General features: G+C 35.0%; 1 protein-coding gene across 4 annotated transcripts in view; it reads left to right on the forward strand.

Moving 5' to 3' along the window:
• The first annotated feature begins 828 nt into the window (after positions 1-828).
• The window catches only part of LOC136029070 (ankyrin repeat domain-containing protein 40-like), a 31,742-nt gene continuing 5,772 nt past the window's right edge, over positions 829-26,798 (forward strand). Inside the window, exons 1-3 of one of the 4 annotated variants that reach the window (XM_065707111.1) lie at positions 829-900; positions 10,532-10,710; positions 14,342-14,736. In XM_065707111.1, coding sequence (XP_065563183.1) covers positions 10,586-10,710; positions 14,342-14,736 — 520 coding nt within the window. In that variant the 5' untranslated portion in view covers positions 829-900; positions 10,532-10,585. Of the gene's footprint in view, positions 962-10,531; positions 10,711-14,330; positions 14,737-26,798 lie in introns of those variants that run through there. The other 3 variants (XM_065707110.1, XM_065707112.1, XM_065707113.1) reach the window with 3 other exon arrangements.

The raw sequence follows: 26,798 nt of genomic DNA on the forward strand, positions 1-26,798 counted from the left end.
TATCTTCTGTTTGCAGCTTATAAACTTGATTGACAATCTCCTCAACATTGGCAACAGACACTTTAAATGATATGCTTTCTAAACTTTGCACTTTAGCATTAATACTTTCAAGAGAGGTAAGCATTTCATTTTGAAATGCACATGCTTTCATTTCGTTACAATGTTTGTTCAAAGCTGACTTCAGCAGCTGGGAATTATCTTCCTGGGCTGAACCTTTAGATTTGTACATGGGGCACCCAGCTGCTGCCAAATCGGTTATACCTCTCTTAGGGAATTCTGTTGCTATAAATATGTCCCTACAGACAATCAGACCAAGCTCCACAATTCCGAGAACCTCTGCGTAGCCACCCTACCCCCTGGTCAAGAAGTAGAATCCGAAAGCAAAGATAAAGAAGATCATTGACTATATACCGCATTTTTTCCTTCTTTTTTGAATGTATTTGAAGTAAAATTTTGATGATGATGCAAGACACTATGTTTTTCAAATGCCACCAACCACTTCGAGAAGAAAGACGACTTGCGAAAAAAGACAAAAACGTGAACAAAGTTGTGAACCAAGATCCTTCCCTGGACATAAAAAGCCTTTTTACTTATTTTCTATGCTATTTTACCTTTTTCTTTGCCTCTTTTGGTTATACCCCACTTTTGTTCCCTTAGCGGGTTAAAAATAAATTATTAGGCTATTATTATCACTTTATATTCTATTCAGAACCTTTATTAAGATAAGACAGAATTCAACTTGTCTTAACTGATCAACTTTTCGTGAAACCTGGGAAAATATAGAAGCTTAGCATAAATCTGTCCAAAAAACAAAAGTTTGGGCTCAAGGAAGCGTAATCCTCACCGTCCGATCTGGCGACACTGGTACTATATTGGCTCTAAATTCAAAATTATCAGAAGGTGTGCTGATTCTATAATCAATATTCAAGCATGCTAAGGCTACCTGACTGCTAGGGTGAGGGTAATACAGCAAAGAAAAAACAGTAGGCTACTATAGTTCGCAATGCTCAGCTGTCACAATTATAGGCTACTTAGTCAACATAGCCATCAATAAGTGAGAAATAAAAAACCCAAATAAGCTCACTCAATGATAGGCCTACTAATCAAAATGTAAGAACAAAAAACCTTAGCCAATTGTCAGCAAATTGGTTTAGATTATTAGGAAGACTCAATTTGGTAGGCTAATGCTCTTAAATATACTGTATGCAATTGTTGCTGTTGACTGCATTTCTTATTTATATACACAATGGTGATTGTGGTAGTAGGCTACTATTAATCATATCAATAGTACTATTAATTGTATATTCCTCTAGTGAAATTCTAGACAAGCTACTTTTGGTATCTTGGAAAGTTGTTTGGCAAGGAGAATAAAACTTTCATTAGCTACTAGGCTAGGCTATGTTAACCTTCTTCTGAGTTCTAGGTCTTAGTAATTTATCTAATAGACATTTCTATCCCTATTGGAATTTTGACAAAACAATATTACACCTTAATTTTCAGTTTCTTTTTCTCTAGTTTTAGTTTTGAAAATGTAATTCTTGTTATTTGAGTAGAACTTTAAGCCATATTCAAGATTTTTTGGTAAAATTGGTGCAAACAGTATTACTGGCTTTCATGTAAAGTGAATATACCACTTGATGCCTTTTTTAATGCTGTTTACAAATATAATAGGCTAATTGCTTCTACTGCAAATTCAGATTTAAGCACTTTTTGACCTCTTGACCTCTTAAAAATGACCTATATATGAGGTCATTACAAATCTGTAATAGTTTAAAAACAAATTTGTGCTATATATTTGCACATCAGGGTGGTGGTGGTAAAGCATAGCATATACTAAATATGTAAACTAACCATTGCTATTTTTTTTTTTTTTTTTTTTTTTATGTGTTTGTGCACATCAAATTTTAATGAGAAGAGAAATCACCACTGCAACAGCACAAACACATAAAAAAAAATAAATAAAAAAATACAGCAATGGTTAGTTTATGTATTTAATATATGCTATGCTTTACCCCCACCCCCCTGATGTGCAAATATATATCCCAAATTTGTTTCTAAACTATTACAGATATTTAATGACCCCATATATAGGTCATTTTTAAGAGGTGAAAAAGTGCTTAAATCTGAATTTGTGGTAGAAGCAATTATTATGTTTGTAAACAGCATTAAAAAAGGGATTGAGTGGTATATTCACTTTATATGAAAGCCAATAATACTGTTTACACCAATTTTACTGATTTTTTTTGCTTTAAATTTAGTAAATACATTTGTAGATCTTTGAAACCTCATGAAATGGGATTGAGCAAAGTTGTGAAGCTAAAAATTCTTTCCTTGTACCTTGTTTAAGCAACCTAGAAGATACTGGTTGGAAGGTTTATGTGTTATAAAACAAAGAAATTTTAATGTCATCAAACATCAGTGCCCTCTACCTAGAGAATGAGTAGAGGTGGGTACTTAAAAATACCTTCCCAGGACATACTTTAGTCTGTAGATTCATCCCTGAAAGTCTCATTTTCCAAACCTAGCCACTTTCCAAGATGGTGTCAAGTAGCTTGTCACAAATTGTTTTACAAATCCCCCCTGGATAATTCCAGATGTTCATTAGAAGGGAAATTGAAAGCTATTAATTACTATTGAAATGTATGTACCATTAATTGTAAATTGATTGGTAGCTTCCTGCTTTTTTAGTTTTCTGCTTGAGAATTTGAATATTGGATTGTAATTTGGAAGTAAAATTTTGGAAAAGATTTGATTATTTAGTAAACATATTTGAACAGACGTTTTATTGGATAAGTTCTTAATAATAAATTTACTAAAGAAATTTGGGTGGAAAGAGACAGGTATTATTGCTCATTTGAATGGAATTTATGTTCTTTGATGTTTAAGCAAATTTTTTATATTTGATTAAAAACATTTTATGTAGGAAAAGGGTGAAATTACTATTAAAAATCTGTGAAAACATAAGTTCCTGGTAGTACTTGTTACCAACAATCCCCCAATAATTTCCTGGCAAAGCCCATGATGCCCAACTTTTCCCCCTTCATGCTGGTAGAAACATGAATGCAATATTTATACAGTTGCAGTAATTATATCTTTGGGGATTCCTCCCATCCAAAGACCTTAAGGCAAGGGTTATAAGCTAGGTAATTTGTTCATTATTTACACATAGCATTTATTATTGAAAGAAGCAGGCATGTTTGACCTTTACTTCTCAGAACAACAAGGAGCATTCAGGTGAGCCTCTCAGAGAAAGTTGAGGATAGTGTTGAACTGAATCAAAACACATTATTTGTATATGTGTTGTCAAAAGGGTGTGACTCAGGAGTGACTGAGTATTTTAAATTGGAGCTTTTAGGGAATGATAAGGGAGATGATCAGTTGACCAAAAAGGCAATATATGCATGCAACTACTAATACTACTACCACTGCTACATTTATTGCTACTACTACTTCAATTGCAGTAATATGACAGAAAAGTGCCAGGGGACCTGCAATCTTTCAAGTAAACCCCACTTAAAAATGCACTTTTTTCTTAACAACATTCATGTAAGGCTTTTTTTTGTAAAAATTAATTTGAAAAACTTTTTCTGCAAAACAAGTTTTTCAAAGAAAAGTAAAGAGCACCATTAAACCAATGTTTACAGTTGAGCATTAGGGGCAACAATTTCTAGGTCTAAAAATTAAGGAGCAAGCCTAGTTTCTTCTAAAAATCTCTTGAGTTGTTGTATGCAGCATTTATTTTCAGTGAGGTGCAAATTATGTCCTGGTCTTCAGAGGGCATGGGGACTGTCAGCCCTCCTATGTTATTTTTTGCTCATTTTGAGTTTGACTCAGTTTTTATGGGCTAAGCAGGCTCATGGGATATTTTCTATAGGGAGGTAAATGCCTAGAATCCTTCCATACCTGCCTTAGAAAACCCCAGTTAATAAAACCAGAATCAAGTAATGAGTAAAGAGCTTTTCATTTGTGGCCATAGTACTGATGTTTGATCTGAATTGAAGTTCTGTATTAGGAAGATTGACCTGAATCATAGGGGATGATTCCAATGGTGTTGATTATAATAGGAGTGAAATATATGGGTCTGAGTTGAATGGGAGTTGAGTTGAATGAATGCCCAGATGAATAGGGTTAATTTGAGGAATTTGAACTGAATTGGGTTTATTTGTATAGGGTTGAAATACAGAAGACTATGTGACATGTATTATTTCAAAACATTAAAGAAACAATTGAAGATTTGTTATGAAATATCTTTAAAATAGAAACCTTCTATGTATTGCAAAGTAAAATTTTGTATTGTAGTTTCCTTCTCATTTTTTTTTATTGTCTTTGAATGTGTATCAAGGGGGGGGGGGTTCTCAGATGCAATTCACTCAATTGGACTATTTGTCTTAGATTTTCTACAATTAGCCATGGCTTGATGTCCACAAACACTTGATTTTAATTCAACTACTTCATGTAATACAATCCTAATAAGGGTTTATGCCAGATTTGCCTCTCACTCAATTGGACTATCTGTCTGGGCCTTTTCTAAAATTAGCCATGGCTTAATGGCTACAACAACTTTATTTTAATCTGAAATTAATGGACTCAGTCAAGGACTCTGTTGATTTTGAATTAAATTCAAATAGTTGTGGGCATCAAGCCATGGCTCTTTAAAAAAAAGCTAAGACAGATAGTCCAATTGAGTGAGAGGCAAATCTGGCATAAGCCCTTATCAGGATTGTATAAAGATGATGCCAGTGATAATCTGTTGATAGATAAGTCTATCTATCATCAGTCCAAATTAAATTCAACAGACTTTGAATTAAAATCAAGTAGTTGTGGGCATTAAGCCATGGGTAATTGTAGAAAAAGCCAAGACAGATAGTCCAAGTGAGTGAGAGGTAAATCTGGCATAAGCCCTTAATAGGATTGTATGAAAATGATGCTAGTTCATTTGTTGATAGATAAGGTTGTCTATCATCCATCCATGGGTCATTCTTAGGGCAGAGCTAATGTAGATAGTCATAGAACTAAGGGATGAAAGAATTAGATGATGAATAATCACAAAATACAGTATATAAGTTGATTGGAGCAAAATAATGTGTGGACCAATATTACCTTACTTGTAAGAAGTGACAGTTTTTAGGCTCATGACCATCAGAGGCATAAATCTTGGTTGTCTGACAAACAGATTATCTGAAAAAAATTAACTGGCTTATCAACAAATCTAACTATGGAGGATACTTAGTTGGTGGTATTAAAAATTTGAATTGTCAGTTTTTTTGAACAAGCAAACTAACCTTTTAATGTCAGATGGATTCAGAGATCCTTCACAAAAATCACATGTGTGGAAAAGAGTAAAGAAATTACTTACAGTAAGCGTAGGCAAAAATATGGACTCATGAATCCTTTTTGTGATTTTGGACTGATGATACTCCACTGGACCAAAGTAACCCCATTCTATGCTATTTGGTAAGGGGGTTGAATGGTACTGCCCTTTTGTTGTTATAGTGTTTCCATTAAAGGAGAATGAATGTACATGATTAGGGCCCAATTTATATGGATATGTGTGGTCTGATACTAATATATCAATATTGTACCAATACAATACCAGTATAATTTGCTGATAAGATCCCTTTTGGAAAAAAAGACATTACCTAAAGTTTAAACCCTTCATTCTCTGTCCATATTTATAGTCATATGTTTCTTCCTGGTTTATTACACACCTCAGTTAGAACAACCTCAATGATTCACTGTGGATTTCAAATAATGCAAAAAAAATTTATTAGGAAAGATATAGAAAAATAATTAAACCAAATAAAGTTCTAGTCTGGATAGTAACACTATTTCGAGCTGGTTTATTTACACAAACACAAATGTGTGAAAATTTGATTGAAAGAAGCATAACATATTTAATGAAATTGATTACTCAAAACCCAAATTTCAATAGCAGGAATTGTATTTTAATATTTTTTTGAAATGTTTTTGATTTTTGAATTAAAATCAAGCTATGGCTAATCGGAGAAAAAGCCAAGACAGATAATCTGAGTGAGAAACAAAGTTGACATTAACCTTTTCCAGGATTGTATAAAAATGATGTCATTTTCATTTGTTGATATATAGTCTACCATCCATCCATCCTTGGGCAGGACTAAGGAAGATAGTCATAGAACTAAGGGATGAATGAGATTTTTGGGTTGGCTCATCAATAATGACACTGACCCCCATATCGACTGGCTGATATATATTGGTCAGGCCCCATACACAATTACCTTTACTTTTCTCATTCATTTTCAACATCTCTTGCTTTTCAAATCTTGCAATGATGCTTTTGTTCCAATATCTTGAAACAAAATTGTATACCATGCAAGAAATATAATTAGAAGTAGGTGAACGCTCTAAAGCATACAGCCAAAAACAAATTACATTAATTATTCTCTTGAAAAAAAAAAGAAATTGCCAATGCTGGATTTACTCTTTCATAAAGAGCCTGGCAAGGCAGGTTCCAAAGTCCAGTACTGGTCTCACAGTTCCCCTGTGCAGCTTTAGGAAGATTCTGCATGACAAACTGGTTATGATTCTTCTAAGAAGTTGAAGGTTCTAGTGTGATTTAGATGCAGCTGGTGAGGAGTGTTTATATGACTTTAGGAGAAATTTTCATGTAGCAGTTGAATACTTTGCCAGAGAGTCTAAAATTTGACAATGTAGAAGATGGATAGAATAATTTTGGAAAAGTTGTTTGTGAAGTTGCTGATGGTGTCTTAGGGAATAAAGATAGAATCATATCTAGGAATATTTGTGAAAATGCTTTATGTTTAACAGAGAGGAGGAGGGGCTTATACAAGAGTTATTTGCGTGATAGATCATATTAAAATAAAAGGATTGTGAGGAAAGTGGAGAAAGCATATAATAGGAACTAAGGAGGTCTGATGGCAATAGATAAAATTGCTGTAGATCTGGAAAGTACCGCCAGATGGCATAGTTGTAAAACACTGTACAGTGTTTACATGTTAATAAATTGAGAAAGAATACTCAATCTAAACTTGTCCCAGTCCAAGGTAGGAATGGGGACACAATTATTTTTGCAATAAGAGTAAGATACAGATGGGTAGAGCAGTGATAAAATAACAGGAAATAATATAAACAATAGTGAAAAAGATTGTGACAATTTGGATACGAAGGGAGGTTAACTATATGAGGAAGAATTAGTGGCAGTACTAAAAGGATTAAAAAATAATAAACCGCGGGTACTTATAGTGTAGTAAATGAGTTTTTTAAAACACGGTGGCTGTGAAGTTGGGGATAAATTACTGAAGATTATGAAAACAATTTTTGAAAAAGAGGAAGTATCTACCAATTTTGGGAAAACCTTAATTAAACCTCACTATAAGAAAGACAACAATAGTGATGGTAATTATTGAGGTGTTAGCTTGGTTTTTGTAGGAAGCAAATTACTTAGCATGATGATTCTTTTTAGACTTAGAGATGCTGGAGATAAAGTCTTAAGAAAAGAACAGTATGCTCTTAAGAAGGGGAAAGGATTTTTAAACCAAATTTGCATTCTTAGATTAATTCAGAAGTGCCTGAGTCATCAAACCCCTCTAATGTCCAGTTTTATACATTTTGAGCAAGTGTTTGATTAAGCTTATAAAAGAGCTATATCAATGGTCCTATCCTTGTATGTTATACCAAATAAATACTTTTAAGTGATTAGTGCTATGTACAAGAATAATCTTGCTGCGGTTGAGGTAGAAAGTGAGGTTAGTAGCTGTTTTTGAATTTAACTAGGAATTGAACAGGGTTGCATTCTATCCCTATTTATATGGATTACTTTAATGTACTTTGTCCTAAGAAGCACAGCAAAGGTAATGAGAGAATATGGAATCAAATGGGGAAGTGAGACTCTCCTTGAGTTATGCTGATGTTTAAGCATCCTAGATGAAAATATTAGCAAAATGAATGAACTTTTGAGGTTCTAAGAGTTCAGGGTGAAAGAATAGGTTTGAAAATTAATGCTAAGAAGACTCAGCTGCTAAGTCTAGGAATAAGCAAAGGTGAAGAGGTAATGCAGGGTAATGAGAAGATCAATCAAGTGGACAGTCTCACTTACCTAGGTAGGATAGTGTTAGTAAAGATGGTGTGTTTAGGGAAGATGTTAAAAGTAGAATAACCAAGGCTCTGGGTGTTTTTTCACAGTTGAAAAAAGTTTGGAAGAATAGGAACATAAGTCAGCAAACCAAGATTAGAATATTGGAAGGTACAGTTATGACAGTGGTCAAGTATGGTTTTGAAGCTTGCGCAGTCTGAAAGACGAGAAAGGACTTGCTAGGTGTTTTCCAGAGATATTGCTTGTGGATTGTTTTGGGTATCTGTCTGACTAACCATATATCTAACAGGAAGCAGAATGTGGTTGAATCCTGCTTTCTCAGCCTATATGAGAGAAAAGTTTAGATGGATGAGACATGGGCTGGAGATGAAGGATGAGAGAATACCTGGTAGACTAAACATCTATGGCCAAATAAAGAACAGGTCGTCTCAAAAATAGAGGGTCCTAAAGAAAGATTTAAGAGAAAAGACAACTTTTTTAGAGGGTTTGTATTGGTAGGCTATAATTGGGGTTGAGGAGGAGTGGGCATAGCTGTGCCAGCCTCTGACAGCATAGTGATGTGGTGAGCTGTTAGTAGTAGTAGCAGTATTAAGTTAAAAATGCCTATAAAAGAACATACTGATAAAATTAGACATTAGTTGTGTTGTTGTTGTACCTAGTTTACAAGGAGAGTATTTCTATAAGGTTGCTGAATCATTTCTCTTTTTTTTGGGTTGCTGAACCAGCTTGATTAGATGGGTCATTAGACTAAAATAGGTTACTGCCAAAGAAATAATTATTTACCATATCTTGGAAATCTTGTGAGTCAGGTGAATGAAATCCTCAATGATGGACAGAAAGTCCAATTAAGGATCAAAGAGAATGTGTTCAAGTGTCCATCTTCACCCGCTGCTGCTTACAAGGTTCCAAGGGTTTTATGATAACAGATAATGGAATTGTCTCAATTTTAAGTTTGGCTTAAAGTATGTTATGTTTACATTGTTTGTCTTGACAATATGGAACACGCTTGTGCTATATTCTCTGCAAAATTTGACTTTTAAAGGTAGGTTTCAAGGGTTATATGACAACAGGCAATGGAACTGTCTCAATTTTAAGTTTGGCTGAAAGTAGCCGATGTTATGCTTACATAGTTTGTCTTGGCAATATAGAACGCACTTGTGTTAAATTCTCTGCAGAATTTGACTTTTAGAGGTAGGATGTAATTGAGGCAGGATAATTTACATTACAGGGGACAATTTAAATTTATATTACACAATTTACATTCTAGATAAAATGTATTTACTATCTTCGTAAGTAGTTGTAGCACAACAATTTATTATGCATCAAAATGCACAATATTAATCAGCAATGTGCTAGAAGATACAACAAAGTTCAGAAATGTGTGTAGAATCTAAATTACAACCCTAAAGGGTTTTTAAAATATTTGTCCCCTTTCTGTTCCAAAGACTGCTGACCTTATGAACTTCGACAATGTTTATGCTCTAAAAGTAAGATTTACAGGAACATATCTACTCCACAAATAAGGCTACAGAAAAGTTTTTTTGAGCCTCATATCTTTTCTAAATCCTTATTTGTAATTTTTTAAGGCTACAACTTGTAAAAATACATTTAAAAAAAAATCGAAAAGAAATCCTAGAATTGTGTGATTAAAACAAAGAAAAGTAGACTGCATCAAATTTAAGAATTTTGTTTTTGCCCAAGTGAGGACAATCTTATTTTCTTTGCAATCTTCCAAGCCTAGAAATTAGGAAGGAATAGAGATAGGAGCTTGAAAAGCCCTTTCCTTTAAATTTAAGCTCCATTCTGACAGTTAAATTCAGATAGCTTGATTGCTTTTCAAGATAGTGAAGAGCCTCTCATCTGGAATTTTACTAATTAAAAGTAAGAACGGAATGGAGATATAAAAATGAGAACAACCTTTCAGTCCCTTTTTAGTTTTTTTTTTCCATTTAAATAGGCTTTTTTGGAAGAGTTTTCTAAGTCCATGATAAGTTAGTGCCTGGAGGGGAGGGAGGAATAGAGGTGGATAGGCTACTTGATATCCCCCTTCTGGATATTAATGCAAGCTTTAGATCCATCCCAGAATATTGTGTTCACTAGCTTCACAAGTTTCTCTATTAGAAACAACTCTCAAACTGTAGTTCTGCCAAGGTTTAGAAAAATTAAAGTAAACACTAGTGCCACTGATAATGCAGCATTGCTCAGCAAAAAAAAAAAAAAAAGCATGAAATTTAGTATAATTTTAATCTGTTAAATTATAAATTTTTATTAAAGATCCAAGTTTCTTTGGATCCAGTTCAAAACCTTAAATAAAATGTAAATACAACTGATATTTGCGCAGATATATTTTTATATATACAAGATATATTTTTATTATATGCAGATTTATTTTTGTATATATTATATTTTTTTTCTATATACAAGCTTGATTTTTTTTTTCAGTTCTCCATGCTCTTACTTTTGGAAAAGAAGATATTTTAGAATTTTGCCTTCATCATGAACCAATCAAGATTCAATGAAGAAATGTTGAGAGAGGCAGCATGTTTTGGAGATTTTGAAGCTGTTGTAGAACTTCTTAATAGAGGTGTTAATGTTAATGCACAACATGACATCAATGGATGGTAAGCGTGCATTACAAGGCCATAATTTTGACCCCTTCCTACTAACATTTCAAACCATATAATTTGAAACCTATCAAAAATTACATGCCAGGACCCAGAGCCGGATAAAGGGTGCTTAGAGTGGTTGGGCCCTGCATTACCATGAGATTGAAAAAAAAATCAAAATTTAAAGTAAATTGCTTTTGACAATAATGGAAAAATGACAAATTATTCAAATAATGGCAAATATACTTATTTTAAGTTTGCATTGCTGGATGAAATTTTTTAGTATGTTTATTCTTTAAAATTTGATATATATATATATATATATATATATATATATATATATATATATATATATATATATATATATATATATATATATATATATATATATATTATCTATATATATATATATATATATATATATATATATATATATATATATATATATATATATATATATATATATATATATATATATATATATATATATATATATATATATTTATATATATATATATATATTATATATATATAATATATATATATATATATATATATATATATATATATATATATATATACTGAATTTGAATTATATTTAAATATTTAGTACATAAATAGGGCCCTGCAAAAAGAATCCAATATTAACAAAATATTTTACAGAAATATTTGATATAATACTGCCAATTTGATGGACAGGATCAATAGATCCAGGGGAATGAAATTGATTTTGATCCTGCACATTAATATTCTCCGGAATGATAATTATTAAAATAGGGTACTTTTTCTTCCTAGTTCTAAAACAGCGTGTGAATCCGCTAGAAATAAACACGAATATTCAAAAAATACCATCAGCTATTGATTTGCATGGTTTCGACATAACTCTTCTAGATGAGTGGCTTGCGTTCTAGACTTGTGATCCTACATCTTTCGGGATGGGAGTTCAAATCCTGATGTTGTCAGTTATTTGGTTTGAAACGAGGGTTAGTAGTGTGCCCCTGTAAGCTTAGCCAAAGTCGAACCAGCTCCAGATGGGTGCTTGAAGAAATCCGTGCAAGGTAAACAGGATGGGTTATTGCTCAAAGATTAAAGATGCATTCTTCTAAACCCTTAAACCCCACACCAGAAAACGATTCAAATAATCCCACAAGCACGATTTACCTACCTTATATTCCGAAAATTACTTCAAAACTGAAAAAAATTTGTTTAAAAAACAATTTACGTGTTGTATTCACAAGTAATTTAAGTATAATGAATCTTCTCAATTCTGGTAAGGATAAAACCCCATTTACTCGTCTAAGAGGGGTGTATCAAATACCATGTAGTTGTGGAAATTATTACATTGGTGGAACACACCAAAATTTAGCAACAAGATTACAGTAACACAAAGAAAGTATTGAAAAAGCATTAAAATCTAGAAATAAATCCATATCTTTCGATTCAGCTTTAAGCAATCATATTTTTAAAAATCCAAACCATTATGTTCTATTTGACGAAACTATTCTAATTGGCAATGATCTAGGAATCAAACAAACTGTCCACGAGGCAATTAAAATCAAACGAAACTTAAATAATAATACATCCCTAAATAGAGACTTGGGCGAATACACACTCAACCCTGTGTACACAAAATTAATTACAGAAAATAATCTAATTCAAAATAAAACAAAAATAGGAACGAATAAAACAAGCCCAATCCCAAAAGAACTACAAGATTAGCTGCAGAGAAGGCAAATATCGCAAAAAGAAATTATTTCAATTTTTAATAAATACAGTTAGTTCAATGAATGAACCTTTTTAGCTTGTAAAATGTTAGCATTTATCACACAGTCTTGGCTGAACTTTTGTTTAAGAAGTAATGATGCCAAGGCTATTTAAAAAAAGAATGGATTTTTAACCGAAAACTTTTATTGTAAGTGTTTTATTGTTTATTATTTTCTTTGCTGAAGGCGGCCCTTAGATATAGGGCCGAAATATTCAAATAGGTTTTGTTGGTTCACTGTCTTGGGAAAAAAGTCCTCATTATTCTCTCTTCTGTAGTTGTACAATAAGACATTGCTAGTGAAAATGGTACTTTGTTCGTTTATTGTACTTTGTGTTTGTAATTTCACTTCCAACGTAATTGTTTTCAAACTTAACTTATCAATTCTTCAAAAAATTTGGTCTATTGATTACCTTAAGGCTTAGTATTTGAATTGAGAAATTGCAAAATTCACCCAGGGCTTTTATGTTTTTTTCTCCTTTGCCGTCTGATTGAGGTTGTTTGTGATTGGTGCTTATTTCTTCTTTTCTTATAATAGAGGCTGTTGAAACAATTCAGTGGCTTCTATCCTCCTCCCACACTTAGTGGGGGCATGATTTTCTTTGGGAAGGGTGTATTTTCTATGTTCGTTGCTGCTAGGATTTCTTCCTTGCCATGGTACTTTCAAGGCAGAGTGCGGCGACAGAGATTGAAACTTTATGGGAGGGGGTGTAGAGTAATGATTTGAATCAACCGAAATAGAAAGGGAGCATACGCAGTTGTGTTGGTCTCGTACGGCTTGGTGCTGCAGTGAGTTGCTAGTTGTATTAATTGTCGTGGAGTGCTGGAATAATCAGTTATTGAAGCATATTAGGCCACTAGACTCCTGCGGTTTAATCACTCTTTCCTTGATACTCTATAATGCGGCTTGTAAGTCTGATATTACCTGAGGCGTATTATCTGTTTCTACGCTGCTCAATATGGTTGGTGGTTCCTCCGCGATGTAGGAACTTGAAGGGGAGTCTGATAGATAACGCATCTATCAGACTCCCTATGCGTTATTAACGCATATTTAAACGCTTGCTCCTTGCACTTTAACGAGTCTTGTCTTCAAACTGTATGATGCTTATTGGTATGAAAGTGTCTCAGATTTTTGCTCTGTGTTGATTGCAGTTGTTGCTTCTTCTTTGAAATGATTTTTTGAACGCAATTATAAACAGTTCATCGTATTTTGATACAGTCCAGATATATCAAATGCCCAGAAGATTCCTATTTATGCCACACAGATGCTTCTAAGCTTGTGTTTTGTTTATGGGACTTTAGTGTAATTCGGATGATAGTCACACGAAACTGTTACTGTTATCAACCCCGTGTCTAAATGGTGAGGTAGCTCTACCCTTCACTTAAAAAATATTGAGGAAGCCTTATTTCTTTTTGGGGCGAACTATCTTAATATCAGAATTCCTCTCTCTGAATTCCTCAATCTTGGATTGGTCCTAAAAGCCGCCTTCCAGAAAATTGAAAAGGTATTACCAAGAATGCTTTTTTTTCAGGCGTATCTATTGTGGCTATGGTCATAGTTGGTTAAAGAGCTAAACCTACCTCAGTAATTGTGACAAAAATGTATTTTTTTTATTTAGATAAAGCTATGAGTTTGACTATTACAAAGATGCGTTGCCTGAAGTTTGTGTTTATTTTAGAGAGGGGGGGGGAGGGAGGAGGAGGTCTAAAACAGCAACAAAAAGGCGATCTATATACAAAATATAGAGGAATCTGTGAAAACACGGGACTTAGGAGGATGGACTGAAAGGCCCTTCCTCCTACCTATATATCTTACATTCCTATACATTATTTTGGTTACTTTGACTTAGCTCTCAATTTGAAATATGTCTAGATCTGTTTTAGGACTGCGCTTCATTGGGCGAGCAAGAGAAATCTTTTAAGAATAGTGGAGATTCTCCTAATAAATGGAGCAGATGTGTCAATATTAACCAAAACTGGAGACCTAGCTGTTCAGCTGACAACTGATGAGAAAATTATAAAGGCGCTAGACCCAAATAAAGAATCAGTGATGAATGATACAGACATATCGGACATTTCCCTCCCAATAACTCCAAATTACTTGAAAAATGCACCATTGTGCTATAAAGTTGACACCAGTCTACCAAGAAAAATGCCAAAGTTGGAAGCTGCCAATTTAGAAGCCGATGTGATCCAAGAATCACACATTTCAAAGCCTTGTGCACATTTACCTTTGAAGTCTTTCGATACTTTCAAGCAAGAAGACAGCTGTGAGCATGGTTAGTTTTTAATGTACTTTATTCTAAGTTGGTTCAACACCACTTTGTTTCTTTTTATTAAGAAGATGGAAAAAGTAATGATCAATTTTGTGTTTTTGTTATACAAAAAGAGCTTCAGTTTTTGCAAATAAACTATAATTCCTGCCTGGAATCGCCTGCTTTTATTATTTTGCAATGCAGTATGTTTAATAACTTTTGAAAAATGAATCTTTGTTTTATTTATTCATTAATCAGTATACTACAACAAATAGCAAAATGCTTGTAGCTACAATTAACATGAGTAAGTGTAACGTTAAATAAAATGTGAGAAAATAAAACAACCTACGCACACAATAATTATATGAAAGACGCATACAATAAAGCTAGAAAGGAGTTTAGCATATTTGGCTATGAATAAACTGTTGAAGTATTATAAAACAATGACCTAAGAATTTGTTATGTATACATTCGTTAAATATAACGAATTCTAAATAATATCGAGTAAGCACTAAGTAATGCTCAAATGATTCAATATTATCTGCTTCAACAGTGAAAGAGGAAACAGTGTTCCACCATTCAGTGTCCATTATATAAGGGTTTCCGTGCCTCTGTGCAGGGATATACGTTAAATTTTGTTTAGTACGTATCATTTGCCTCTCAAAACGTTTGAACTAGAAACTTATTTTTTGAAGTAAATATAAATAAGTAAGCATTTGCATTTTCGAGGCATTGTGAAAATGTTTTTTATCACATTGCCCTTGTATTGTAGTAATTGTTCTTGAAGCACTGGGCAAAAAAAAATCAAACTTTAGCTTAAAGTGTAAGGGGCTGAAGGGGTGATAGCCCCTTATATTAATGATAATTTCTGTTCGGTTTGAGATTTAATATCGCTCTTTACTTTCATTTGAAAAAAAGTGCTATTGGTTTTTCAGTATCTGTTCGTTTTTAACATCGTAATTCAGGGTATTCCAGGAATTTTATCTTCAGGAACACATTTTTCTGTATTTCAATCCTTTTCATTTGAATAAGTATTTTCATTTTCAGTCTTACTTCATGTTTTGTCACGGTGGGACTTCGGGCCAAAAACACTAATAGGTTCAGTGTCTCAGTCTCTAGGTTCAGTCTCTAGTAACTTCTAACTTAAAAAATGCACAATACATGGCGACTTTATTCAACGATCTGTCAGTTAGCAATCTTTGCGATGGTCGTTGTAGAGGGTTATAGGAAGGAGGAGGATATAGAATCCTTTAAGCCCACTGGGTTGCATCTTTTATTGATGTATATTTCAAAATCTTACAATATGCTCTTATTTCTCCGGAGGTGCATGAACGAGGCATTGACACAAGAATATACTTTATTTATTTATTTGATTATGTAACATAAAAATATAGGCTATAGACTATATACAGGCTATGTAAGATATAGCCTGTATAGTTTATTTATTTGTGAAAAAGGAAATTCTCTTTAGATCTTGAAATTGTTTTGGGTATTTTGTTCTTTTTTATCGAGTTTCTTAAAATTTTTACGCGACGTCGTGTTTGGCTATGTTCGACCCTAGAGGGAAAAGTCCAGGAGGGTGTTAGTAGTTACTGTCCAATTTGGCTCTGAGATAGGGCTACAGGAATCGCAATCTCTATTCTAATAAAGCTTCGTCTGGCATTCCATGACTGTGGGTTGGATGCAATCACTTCTGGTGAAAAAAAAAAAAAAACAACAATTAAATACTCATCTATGAAAGGAGAGATACCAAATCTCACATTTTTTTTAGTTAGGGGCTTGAAAACTTTGTTAGAGGATCTTGGATATTTAGCATTCAATGATCCGATTCTCAGAAAAATCGGACTTGAGGGGTTTTTCGCCTTTTTTTCTGAAATCATGCATATTTACATTAAGCTAAGAAATTCTGACTAGTACCTTGAATTTAATCAATTGTAACTATTTTGAATCAGCATAAAATGGAGAGATCTAATATATATATATATATATTTAGATGTAGTGTCCGTCTGTTACATGACCATTATTACCGTTACACGAGCTCAAGAAATTGAGGCTCTTTTTAAATTTTATTAAATTGCTTAAAATGTAAAAAACTGGTGATTGCACAAATATTTCAATAGATTTTGACAATGGATTAAAGCAATTCGAAAACCTTAAAACAGAAAACCAAATGGATTAAAGCAATTCGAAAACCTTAAAACAGAAAACCAAACCAATTTACGTCATCCATGCGATCCGACACCTAGTTTGTGGGGGCGCTTCGCCCCCCCCTCCAAGCCCCCCGCGCTCGTAAGTCGTTACGCGCCATTGTAGTTGTGTCCCACCTGTGAATATCTCGCGCCACCCCAACACCTAGTTGGTGGGGGTGCTTCGCGCCCCCCCCCCCAAGCCCCCCGCGCGTGTTAGTCGTTACGCGCCATTGTAGTTGTGTCCCTGTGTTCCACCTGTGAATATAGAAAGATATAGATATATATATATATATATATATATATATATATATATATATATATATATATATATATATATATATATATATATATATATATATATATATATATATATATGTTTTTAACTACGTAAAATTTGCGAGTATACAACATTCTTCGATGTCCCATTGTCTGTGCATATAAATAGATTGTCAGGTTTACCGACTCTTGAACATGCAACATAAAATTGTCCATGGGAAAAACAATCCATATTCAGATCTATACCTGATTATTCTAATGATTGCCCTTGAGCTTTGTTGATGGTGATTCCTAATCGAACATTCCCTGTGTCCCCGTCGTCATTTATATATCCCCCTGTGCCCCCGGCATCCCCCTTGTAGTTGTGTCCCTGTGTCCCGGTCGTCATTTGTGTCCCAGTGTCCCAGTCTGTAATTTCTCTTTGAGCGTCCCAGTCGTCATTTATATTCCCTGTGTCCCGGTGTCCCGGTGTCGCGGTCTGTAATTTATCTTTGATTGTCCCGGTCGTCATGTATATCTCCCGGTCGTTATTTGTGTCCCAGTGTCCCAGTCTTTAATTTCTCTTTGAGTGTCCCGGTCGTCATTTATATTCCCTGTGTCCCGGTTTTTAGTTTTCTTTTTCTCCTTTATTTTTCAGTTTTTTCCTTTTTTTGTTTTTTTTTTCTTTTTCAGTTTTTAGTTCTTTTAGTTTTTTCTATTAGCTTTTTTTTTCTTTTTAGTTTTTTTTTGTAGTTTTTACCTTTTTTTAGTTTTTTTAGTTTTTTTTTTAGTTTTTAGTTTTTTTACCTTTTTTTAGTTTTTTTTAGTATTTTCTTTTTAATTTTTTTTGTAGTTTTTACCTTTTTTAGTTTTTTTCTTCTTTTGTATTAATGCTAAAGCCAAGGTTCGAGCCTGGATCCTCTCGGACCTGGAACCTGGAACATAACACTTTACCAACTCAGCTACTTCGGTTTGAATACATTCGTATTTGAATTGGTATATGATGAAATGATTCAGAAGTCATATAATGACGTCAACTTATTTATATATATATATATATATATGTATAGATATATCTATATATATATAAAAATAAGTTGTCTGTCTGTGTCTGTCTGTCTGTCAGGTGACGTCATGTTTCTGTTTCGACTGACGTCATGAAGTTAGTTGTCGTCATTTTTGCTTTGACGGTGATGTCATCTATATATATAAAAATATCATTTTTGCTTTGACGGTGACGTCATTCAAGATATTTAAGACATATGTTCACGTAGAAATCTATTAATGTTTAAGTTTAAAATGACTGATGAACTTACAATGGCAAAAGCCGATGAAGATGCTCAAAGAGTCTATGCCAAAAAACTTGCTGCTGATAGAGAAAGTCAGAAAAGAAAGCGTGCCGAGGAATCAAAAGAACAGCAAGGAAACAGGCTTGAGGCTGATAGAGAAAGAAAGAACAGAAAGCGTGCCGAGGAATCAAAAGAACAGCAAGGAAACAGGCTTGAGGCTGATAGAGAAAGAAAGAACAGAAAGCGTGCCGAGGAATCAAAAGAACAGCAAGGAAACAGGCTTGAGGCTGATAGAGAAAGAAAGAACAGAAAGCGTGCCGAGGAACTACCAGAGCAACGCGGAAGCAGACTTGCTGCTAAAAGAGAAAGTGAAAAAAGAAGGCGTCCCGAGGAATTACAAGAACAGCAAGAAATCAGGCTTGCTGCTGATAGAGAAAGTAAGAAAAGAAAGCGTGCCGAGGAATCACAAGAACAGCAAGAAATCAGGCTTGCTGCTGATAGAGAAAGTAAGAAAAGAAAGCGTGCCGAGGAATCAGAGCAACCTGAAAGTTATCGCCTGGCATTCAGGTACAACCCAGTCGATGATTATAGCTTGAGTAGATGTGTTCAAATCGGGACAATGTCTAAAATTTGTCCCTATTGCAAGGCCTTGAAATTCAATGGTGAAACAATGGGAATGTGTTGCGCCTCAGGAAAAGTTAAACTTCCTCTATTGGCTGCACCACCAGAGCCATTGAAGACTTTCCTTACTGGAACTACGTCAGAATCTAAGCGTTTTTTGTCACAAATCAGAAAATACAACTCATGTTTCCAAATGACGTCGTTTGGAGCCCAAATCGAAAATCCATATCAATTTATGTCTACTTTCAAAGTAAAAGGGCAAATTTATCATAGAGCAGGGTCCCTTCTACCATTCTCAGGCGAGAATCATAAATTTTTACAATTGTACTTCATCAGTGATAGAAATTCTGAATTGAATGCACGTTGCGAAATTTCTCCCAACGTTGAAAGGACAATCGTTTCCCAATTGCAACATCTTTTCCACGAAAATAATAATTTAGTGCGTCTGTTCAAAACAGCCATCGATTTGATGCCTACTGATACGCATAAAATTGTTATTTCCGCTGACAAAACGCCTCCTGGGCAACATGTGCGTAGATACAATGCTCCAACTATCGACGAAGTGGCAATCGTTATGGTCGGTGATCAGTTTTTACCTCGAGATATTATTCTTCATAAGCGAAACGATCAGTTGTTAAGAATTGCTGAAACTCATCGATGCTACGATGCCCTACAATATCCTATCATTTTTTGGGATGGAGCCGACGGCTATCACTTTAATATTAAATTGATGAATCCAGCCACTAACAAAGAAATGAATAAGAAATGCAGTGCAATGCATTATTATTCCTATAGACTAATGATTCGGCAGGATGAAGAAAATTATATTTTAAAATGCCGTGAATTGTTTCACCAATTTGTCGTTGATATGTATGCTAAAATTGAATCAGAACGTTTTCTATATATCCGCCTGAATCAGACCAAGCTCCGCTCTGAACAATACATTCATTTGCGAGATGCAGTTATAAATGACGGTAATACCACAAACGTTGGAAGATTAACAATTTTACCTTCGTCATATGCTGGCAGTCCCCGTCATATGCATGAATATGCTCAAGATGCTATTGCGTATGTTCGTCTCTATGGTCGTCCAGATTTATTTATTACATTTACATGTAATCAATCTTGGGACGAGATACTGCAGCTTTGACTTCAAGGACAATCGGCGGTTCATAGGCATGACATTACGGCCCGTGTCTTCCGGCAAAAGTTGAAATCACTGATAAACTACATAGTAAAACTTGAAGTGTTTGGGTCAGTGCGATGCTGGATGTACTCAGTGGAATGGCAAAAACGAGGTTTGCCACACGCACATATACTAATCTGGCTACATAAAAAAATTACTTCGAACGAAATTGATGATGTGATTTCCGCTGAAATACCTGATAAAAATGTCGATAAGGGGTTACATGATATTATTGTAAAAAATATGATACATGGACCTTGCGGTACACTGAACAAAAATTCACCATGCATGGCCAAAGGAAGGTGCACAAAGCAATATCCTCGACTTTTAGTATCAAACACAATTACTGGCAATGATGGTTACCCACAATATAGAAGAAGATCTACTGAAGATGGCGGTAAAACAGGAATAATAAAGAAGCGTAACGGTACCACCATCGAAGTAGATAACCAGTGGGTTGTTCCGTATTCCCCATTATTATCAAAAACATTTAATGCACACATAAACGTTGAATACTGTAACTCCGTAAAGGCAATCAAATACATATGTAAATACGTCAACAAAGGCAGTGACATGGCAGTTTTTGGCTTGCAGCCCGAAATCAAAGATTTCGACGAAATCGTACGATATCAGGCTGGAAGATACATAAGCAGTAATGAAGCTGTTTGGCGAATTCTTTCATTTCCGATACATGAACGTAGTCCAGCTGTTGTTCACTTAGCGGTACATTTACAGAATGGTCAACGTGTTTATTTCACGGAAACCAACGTGCTACAAAGAGTCCTGAATCCACCGGATACAACATTAACAGCTTTTTTTTCGCTTTGCAAAAATGATTCTTTTGCAAAAAAACTGCTGTATACTGAAGTGCCTTCGTATTACACGTGGAATACTAAAAATAAAGTATTTGAACGTCGAAAACAGGGTAAGTCAGTCGACGGCCAACCGACCATCTTCAAAGATACCACGATAGGAAGACTCTACACCGTTCACCCCAATCAACATGAATGCTTCTTTCTACGCCTGCTTTTGGTGAATGTACCCGGTCCGACATCCTTTGAGTATTTGAGAACTGTAAACGGTACTATACATGACACTTACCGTAGTGCATGCCAAGCTCTGAATTTATTGGAGAATGACCAACACTGGGATAACTGCATCAGTGACGCGTGCGAAACGTCAACCCCAAGTCAAATTCGTGCATTGTTTGGCATCATTTTAACAACTTGCTCTCCATCAGCTCCTACAGAGTTATGGGAAAAATATAAGTCAAAAATGTCCGAAGATATACTCCATCGAAAACAGTTAGAGACGTCAGATATGACTTTTGATTTTACATCAGAAATTTATAACTACACTTTAGTTATTATAGAAGATTTGTGCGTACGTATGGCAAACAAACCTCTTCAGGATTTGGGAATGCCTTCACCTAACCGTATCGCTGCTGTTTCGACAATTGTAGAATTGGATCGTGAACAAAGTTAACTGATTCTGGCATCAATTCGATCAAAAAATGATATAGCGTTGGCAGTTGCGTCGTCCGGAATAGCCGCAACATTGCTGCCTGGTGGAAGAACTGTTCATTCCGCTTTGAAATTGCCTCTGAATTTGCATTCTACAGAAACTCCCACGTGCAATATTTCCAAATCATCTGGGATGGGTAAAGTATTGCAGCAATGCAAACTTATTATTTGGGATGAGTGCACAATGGCACACAAAAAATCGCTCGAGGCTCTGGGTCAATGCTTGAAAGATTTGAGAGGGAAGTCGAAACCCTTTGGCAGCACATTAATATTGCTTGCGGGAGATTTCAGGCAAACATTACCTATAATACCTAGATCAACTCCTGCAGACGAAATGAATGCTTGCCTGAAAAATTCTAATTTATGGGCACACGTAAAAATATTAAAATTAACTACAAATATGCGTGTCCGATTGCAAAACGATGACTCTGGTCAAACATTTTCAGATCAATTGCTGACAATTGGAAACGGAAAGCTCCCAGTAGACTCAATTTCAGGACGTATACAACTACCTGCTGATTTCTGTAATTTAGTGACGTCCAAAAATGAATTGATTGAAAAAGTATTTCCGAATATTCTAAAAAATTATAAAAATAATAAATGGCTAAGTGAAAGAGCGATTCTCGCACCCAAAAATATAGACGTCCACGAAATCAACAATATTGTTTTGACCAGGATTCGAGACCAGGCAGTCCTTTACAAGTCAGTCGACACAGTTTTGGAACCAAATGAAGCGGTTAATTATCCATCTGAATTTTTAAATTCCATAGATCTTTTAGGGTTTCCACCACACGTGCTACAACTAAAAATGGGCGTACCAATAATACTTTTAAGAAATATAAACCCACCAAAGCTTTGCAATGGCACTCGACTTGCCGTAAAAAAAACAATGGAAAACCTAATAGAGGCCACAATCTTGACAGGGCCTTTTGAGGGTGAGGCTGTTCTTATTCCTCGCATTCCCATGATTCCAACGGATCTGCCTTTTCAATTTAAAAGATTGCAATTCCCAATTCGATTAGCATTTGCAATCACCATTAACAAAGCTCAAGGTCAATCATTAGAAAAATGTGGTATAGATCTTAATACTGATTGTTTTTCCCATGGACAATTGTATGTTGCATGTTCGAGGGTCGGTAAACCTGACAATCTATTTATATGCAGCGACAATTGGACAGCGAAGAATGTTGTATATTCGCAAGTTTTACGCAGTTAATTTGTATTGTATCTATCTATCTATCTATCTATATAAAAACGAGTTGTGTGTATGCATGTTTGTTTGTTTGTAAAAAGAGCGTTTGCATATGATGTCATTATTAGTACATACGGCTTTGTATATACAGAGACAATTGGAAAGCCAAGAATGTTGTATATTCGCAATTTTTACGTAGTTTAACTCCTGCAGACGAAATGAATGCTTGCCTAAAAAATTCTAATTTATGGGCACACGTAAAAATATTAAAATTAACTACAAATATGCGTGTCTGATTGCAAAACGATGACTCTGGTCAAACAGTAGACTCAATTTCAATACGTATACAACTACCTGCTGATTTCTGTAATTTAGTGACGTCCAAAAATGAATTGATTGAAAAAGTATTTCCGAATACTCTAAAAAATTATAAAAATAATAAATGGCTAAGTGAAAGAGCGATTCTCGCACCCAAAAATATAGACGTCCACGAAATCAACAATATTGTTTTGACCAAGATTCGAGACCAGGCAGTCCTTTACAAGTCAGTCGACACAGTTTTGGAACCAAATGAAGCGGTTAATTATCCATCTGAATTTTTAAATTCCATAGATCCTTCAGGGTTTCCACCACAAGTGCTACAACTAAAAATAGGCGTACCAATAATACTTTTAAGAAATATCAACCCACCAAAGCTTTGCAATGGCACGCGACTTGCCGTAAAAAAAACAATGGAAAACCTAATAGAGGCCACAATCTTGACAGGGCTTTATGAGGGTGAGGCTGTTCTTATTCCTCGCATTCCCATGATTCCAACGGATCTGCTTTTTCAATTTAAAAGATTGCAATTCCCAATTCGATTAGTATTTGCAATCACCATTAACAAAGCTCAAGGTCGATCATTAGAAAAATGTGGTATAGATCTTAATACTGATTGTTTTTCCCATGGACAATTGTACGTTGCATGTTCGAGGGTCGGTAAACCTGACAATGTATTTATATGCAGCGACAATTGGACAGCGAAGAATGTTGTATATTTGCAAGTTTTACGCAGTTAATTTGTATTGTATCTATCTATCTATCTATATAAAAACGAGTTGTGTGGATGCATGTTTGTTTGTTTGTAAAAAGAGCGTTTGCATATGACGTCATTATTAGTACATACGGCTTTGTATATGCACAGACAATGGGAAAGCCAAGAATGTTGTTTATTCGCAATTTTTACGTAGTTTGAAACACATATATAAATCTATCTATATTCACAGGTGGGACACAGGGACACAACTACAATGGCGCATAACTAATATGGCGCGTAACGACTTACGCGCGCGGGGGGGCTTGGGGGGGCGCCAAGTGCCCCACCAACTAGGTGTTGGGGTGGCGCGAAGCGCCATCCCAACAGCTAGTATATATATATATATATATATATATATATATATATATATATATATATATATATATATACTAGCTGTTGTAGTTGTGTCCCTGTGTCCCACATGTGAATATAGATAGATTTATATATCTGTTTCAAACTGCGTAAAAATTGCGAATATACAACATTCTTGGCTTTCCCATTGTCTGTGCATATACAAAGCCGTATGTACTAATAATGACGTCATATGCAAACGCTCTTTTTACAGACAAACAAACATGCATACACACAACTCGTTTTTATATAGATAGATAGATAGATAGATAGATACAATACAAATTAACTGCGTAAAACTTGCGAATATACAACCTTCTTCGCTGTCCAATTGTCGCTGCATAATGGTGATTGCAAATGCTAATCGAATTGGGAATTGCAATCTTTTAAATTGAAAAGGCAGATCCGTTGGAATCATGGGAATGCGAGGAATAAGAACAGCCTCACCCTCAAAATGCCCTGTCAAGATTGTGGCCTCTATTAGGTTTTCCATTGTTTTTTTTCCGGCAAGTCGCGTGCCATTGCAAAGCTTTGGTGGGTTGATATTTCTTAAAAGTATTATTGGTACGCCTATTTTTATTTGTAGCATGTGTGGTGGAAACCCTGAAAGATCTATGGAATTTAAAAATTCAGATGGATAATTAACCGCTTCATTTGGTTCCAAAACTGTGTCGACTGACTTGTAAAGGACTGCCTGGTCTCGAATCTTGGTCAAAACAATATTGTTGATTTCGTGGACGTCTATATTTTTGGGTGCGAGAATCGCTCTTTCACTTAGCCATTTATTATTTTTATAATTTTTTAGAATATTCGGAAATTCTTTTTCAATCAATTCATTTTTGGACGTCACTAAATTACAGAAATCAGCAAGTAGTTGTATACGTCCTGAAATTGAGTCTACTGGGAGCTTTCCGTTTCCAATTGCCAGCAATTGATCTGAAAATGTTTGACCAGAGTCATCGTTTTGCAATCGGACACGCATATTTGTAGTTAATTTTAATATTTTTACGTGTGCCCATAAATTAGAATTTTTCAGGCAAGCATTCATTTCGTCTGCAGTAGTTGATCTAGGTATTATAGGTAATGTTTGCCTGAAATCTCCCGCAAGCAATATTAATGTGCTGCCAAAGGGTTTCGACTTCCCTCTCAAATCTTTCAAGCATTGATCCAGAGCCTCGAGCGATTTTTTGTGTGCCATTGTGCACTCATCCCAAATAATAAGTTTGCATTGCTGCAATACTTTACCCATCCCAGATGATTTGGAAATATTGCTCGTGGGAGTTTCTGTAGAATGCAAATTCAGAGGCAATTTCAAAGCGGAATGAGCAGTTCTTCCACCAGGCAGCAATGTTGCGGCTATTCCGGACGACGCAATTGCCAACGCTATATCATTTTTTGATCGAATTGATGCCAGAATCAGTTTTATCACAAACGTTTTACCAGTACCTCCTGGCGCATCCAAAAAGAAAATTTCTCCAACGTTTTTATCGACACAATGCATTATCGTATCATAAATGTCTTTTTGTTCCGACGTTAACTTGGAAATGTTATTTTGTATATACGACAATAGATCACTCGTACTGTAACTTTGTTCACGATCCAATTCTACACATGTCGAAACAGCGGCGATACGGTTAGGTGAAGGCATTCCCAAATCCTGAAGAGGTTTGTTTGCCATACTTACGCACAAATCTTCTATAATAACTAAAGTGTAGTTATAAATTTCTGATGTAAAATCAAAACTCATATCTGACGTCTCTAACTGTTTTCGATGGAGTATATCTTCGGACATTTTTGACTTATATTTTTCCCATAACTCTGTAGGAGCTGATGGAGAGCAAGTTGTTAAAATGATGCCAAACAATGCACGAATTTGACTTGGGGTTGACGTTTCGCACGCGTCATTGATGCAGTTATCCCAGTGTTGGTCATTCTCTAATAAATTCAGAGCTTGGCATGCACTACGGTAAGTGTCATGTATAGTACCGTTTACAGTTCTCAAATACTCAAAGGATGTCGGACCGGGTACATTCACCAAAAGCAGGCGTAGAAAGAAGCATTCATGTTGATTGGGGTGAACGGTGTAGAGTCTTCCTATCGTGGTATCTTTGAAGAAGGTAGGTTGGCCGTCGACTGACTTACCCTGTTTTCGACGTTCAAATACTTTATTTTTAGTATTCCACGTGTAATACGAAGGGACTTCAGTATACAGCAGTTTTTTTGCAAAAGAATCATTTTTGCAAAGCGAAAAAAAAGCTGTTAATGTTGTATCCGGTGGATTCAGGGCTCTTTGTTGCACGTTGGTTTCCGTGAAATAAACACGTTGACCATTCTGTAAATGTACCGCTAAGTGAACAACAGCTGGACTACGTTCATGTATCGGAAATGAAAGAATTCGCCAAACA

This window comes from Artemia franciscana, chromosome 7 (genome assembly GCF_032884065.1).
Source record: "Artemia franciscana chromosome 7, ASM3288406v1, whole genome shotgun sequence".
NCBI classification, from domain to species: Eukaryota; Metazoa; Arthropoda; class Branchiopoda; order Anostraca; family Artemiidae; genus Artemia; species Artemia franciscana.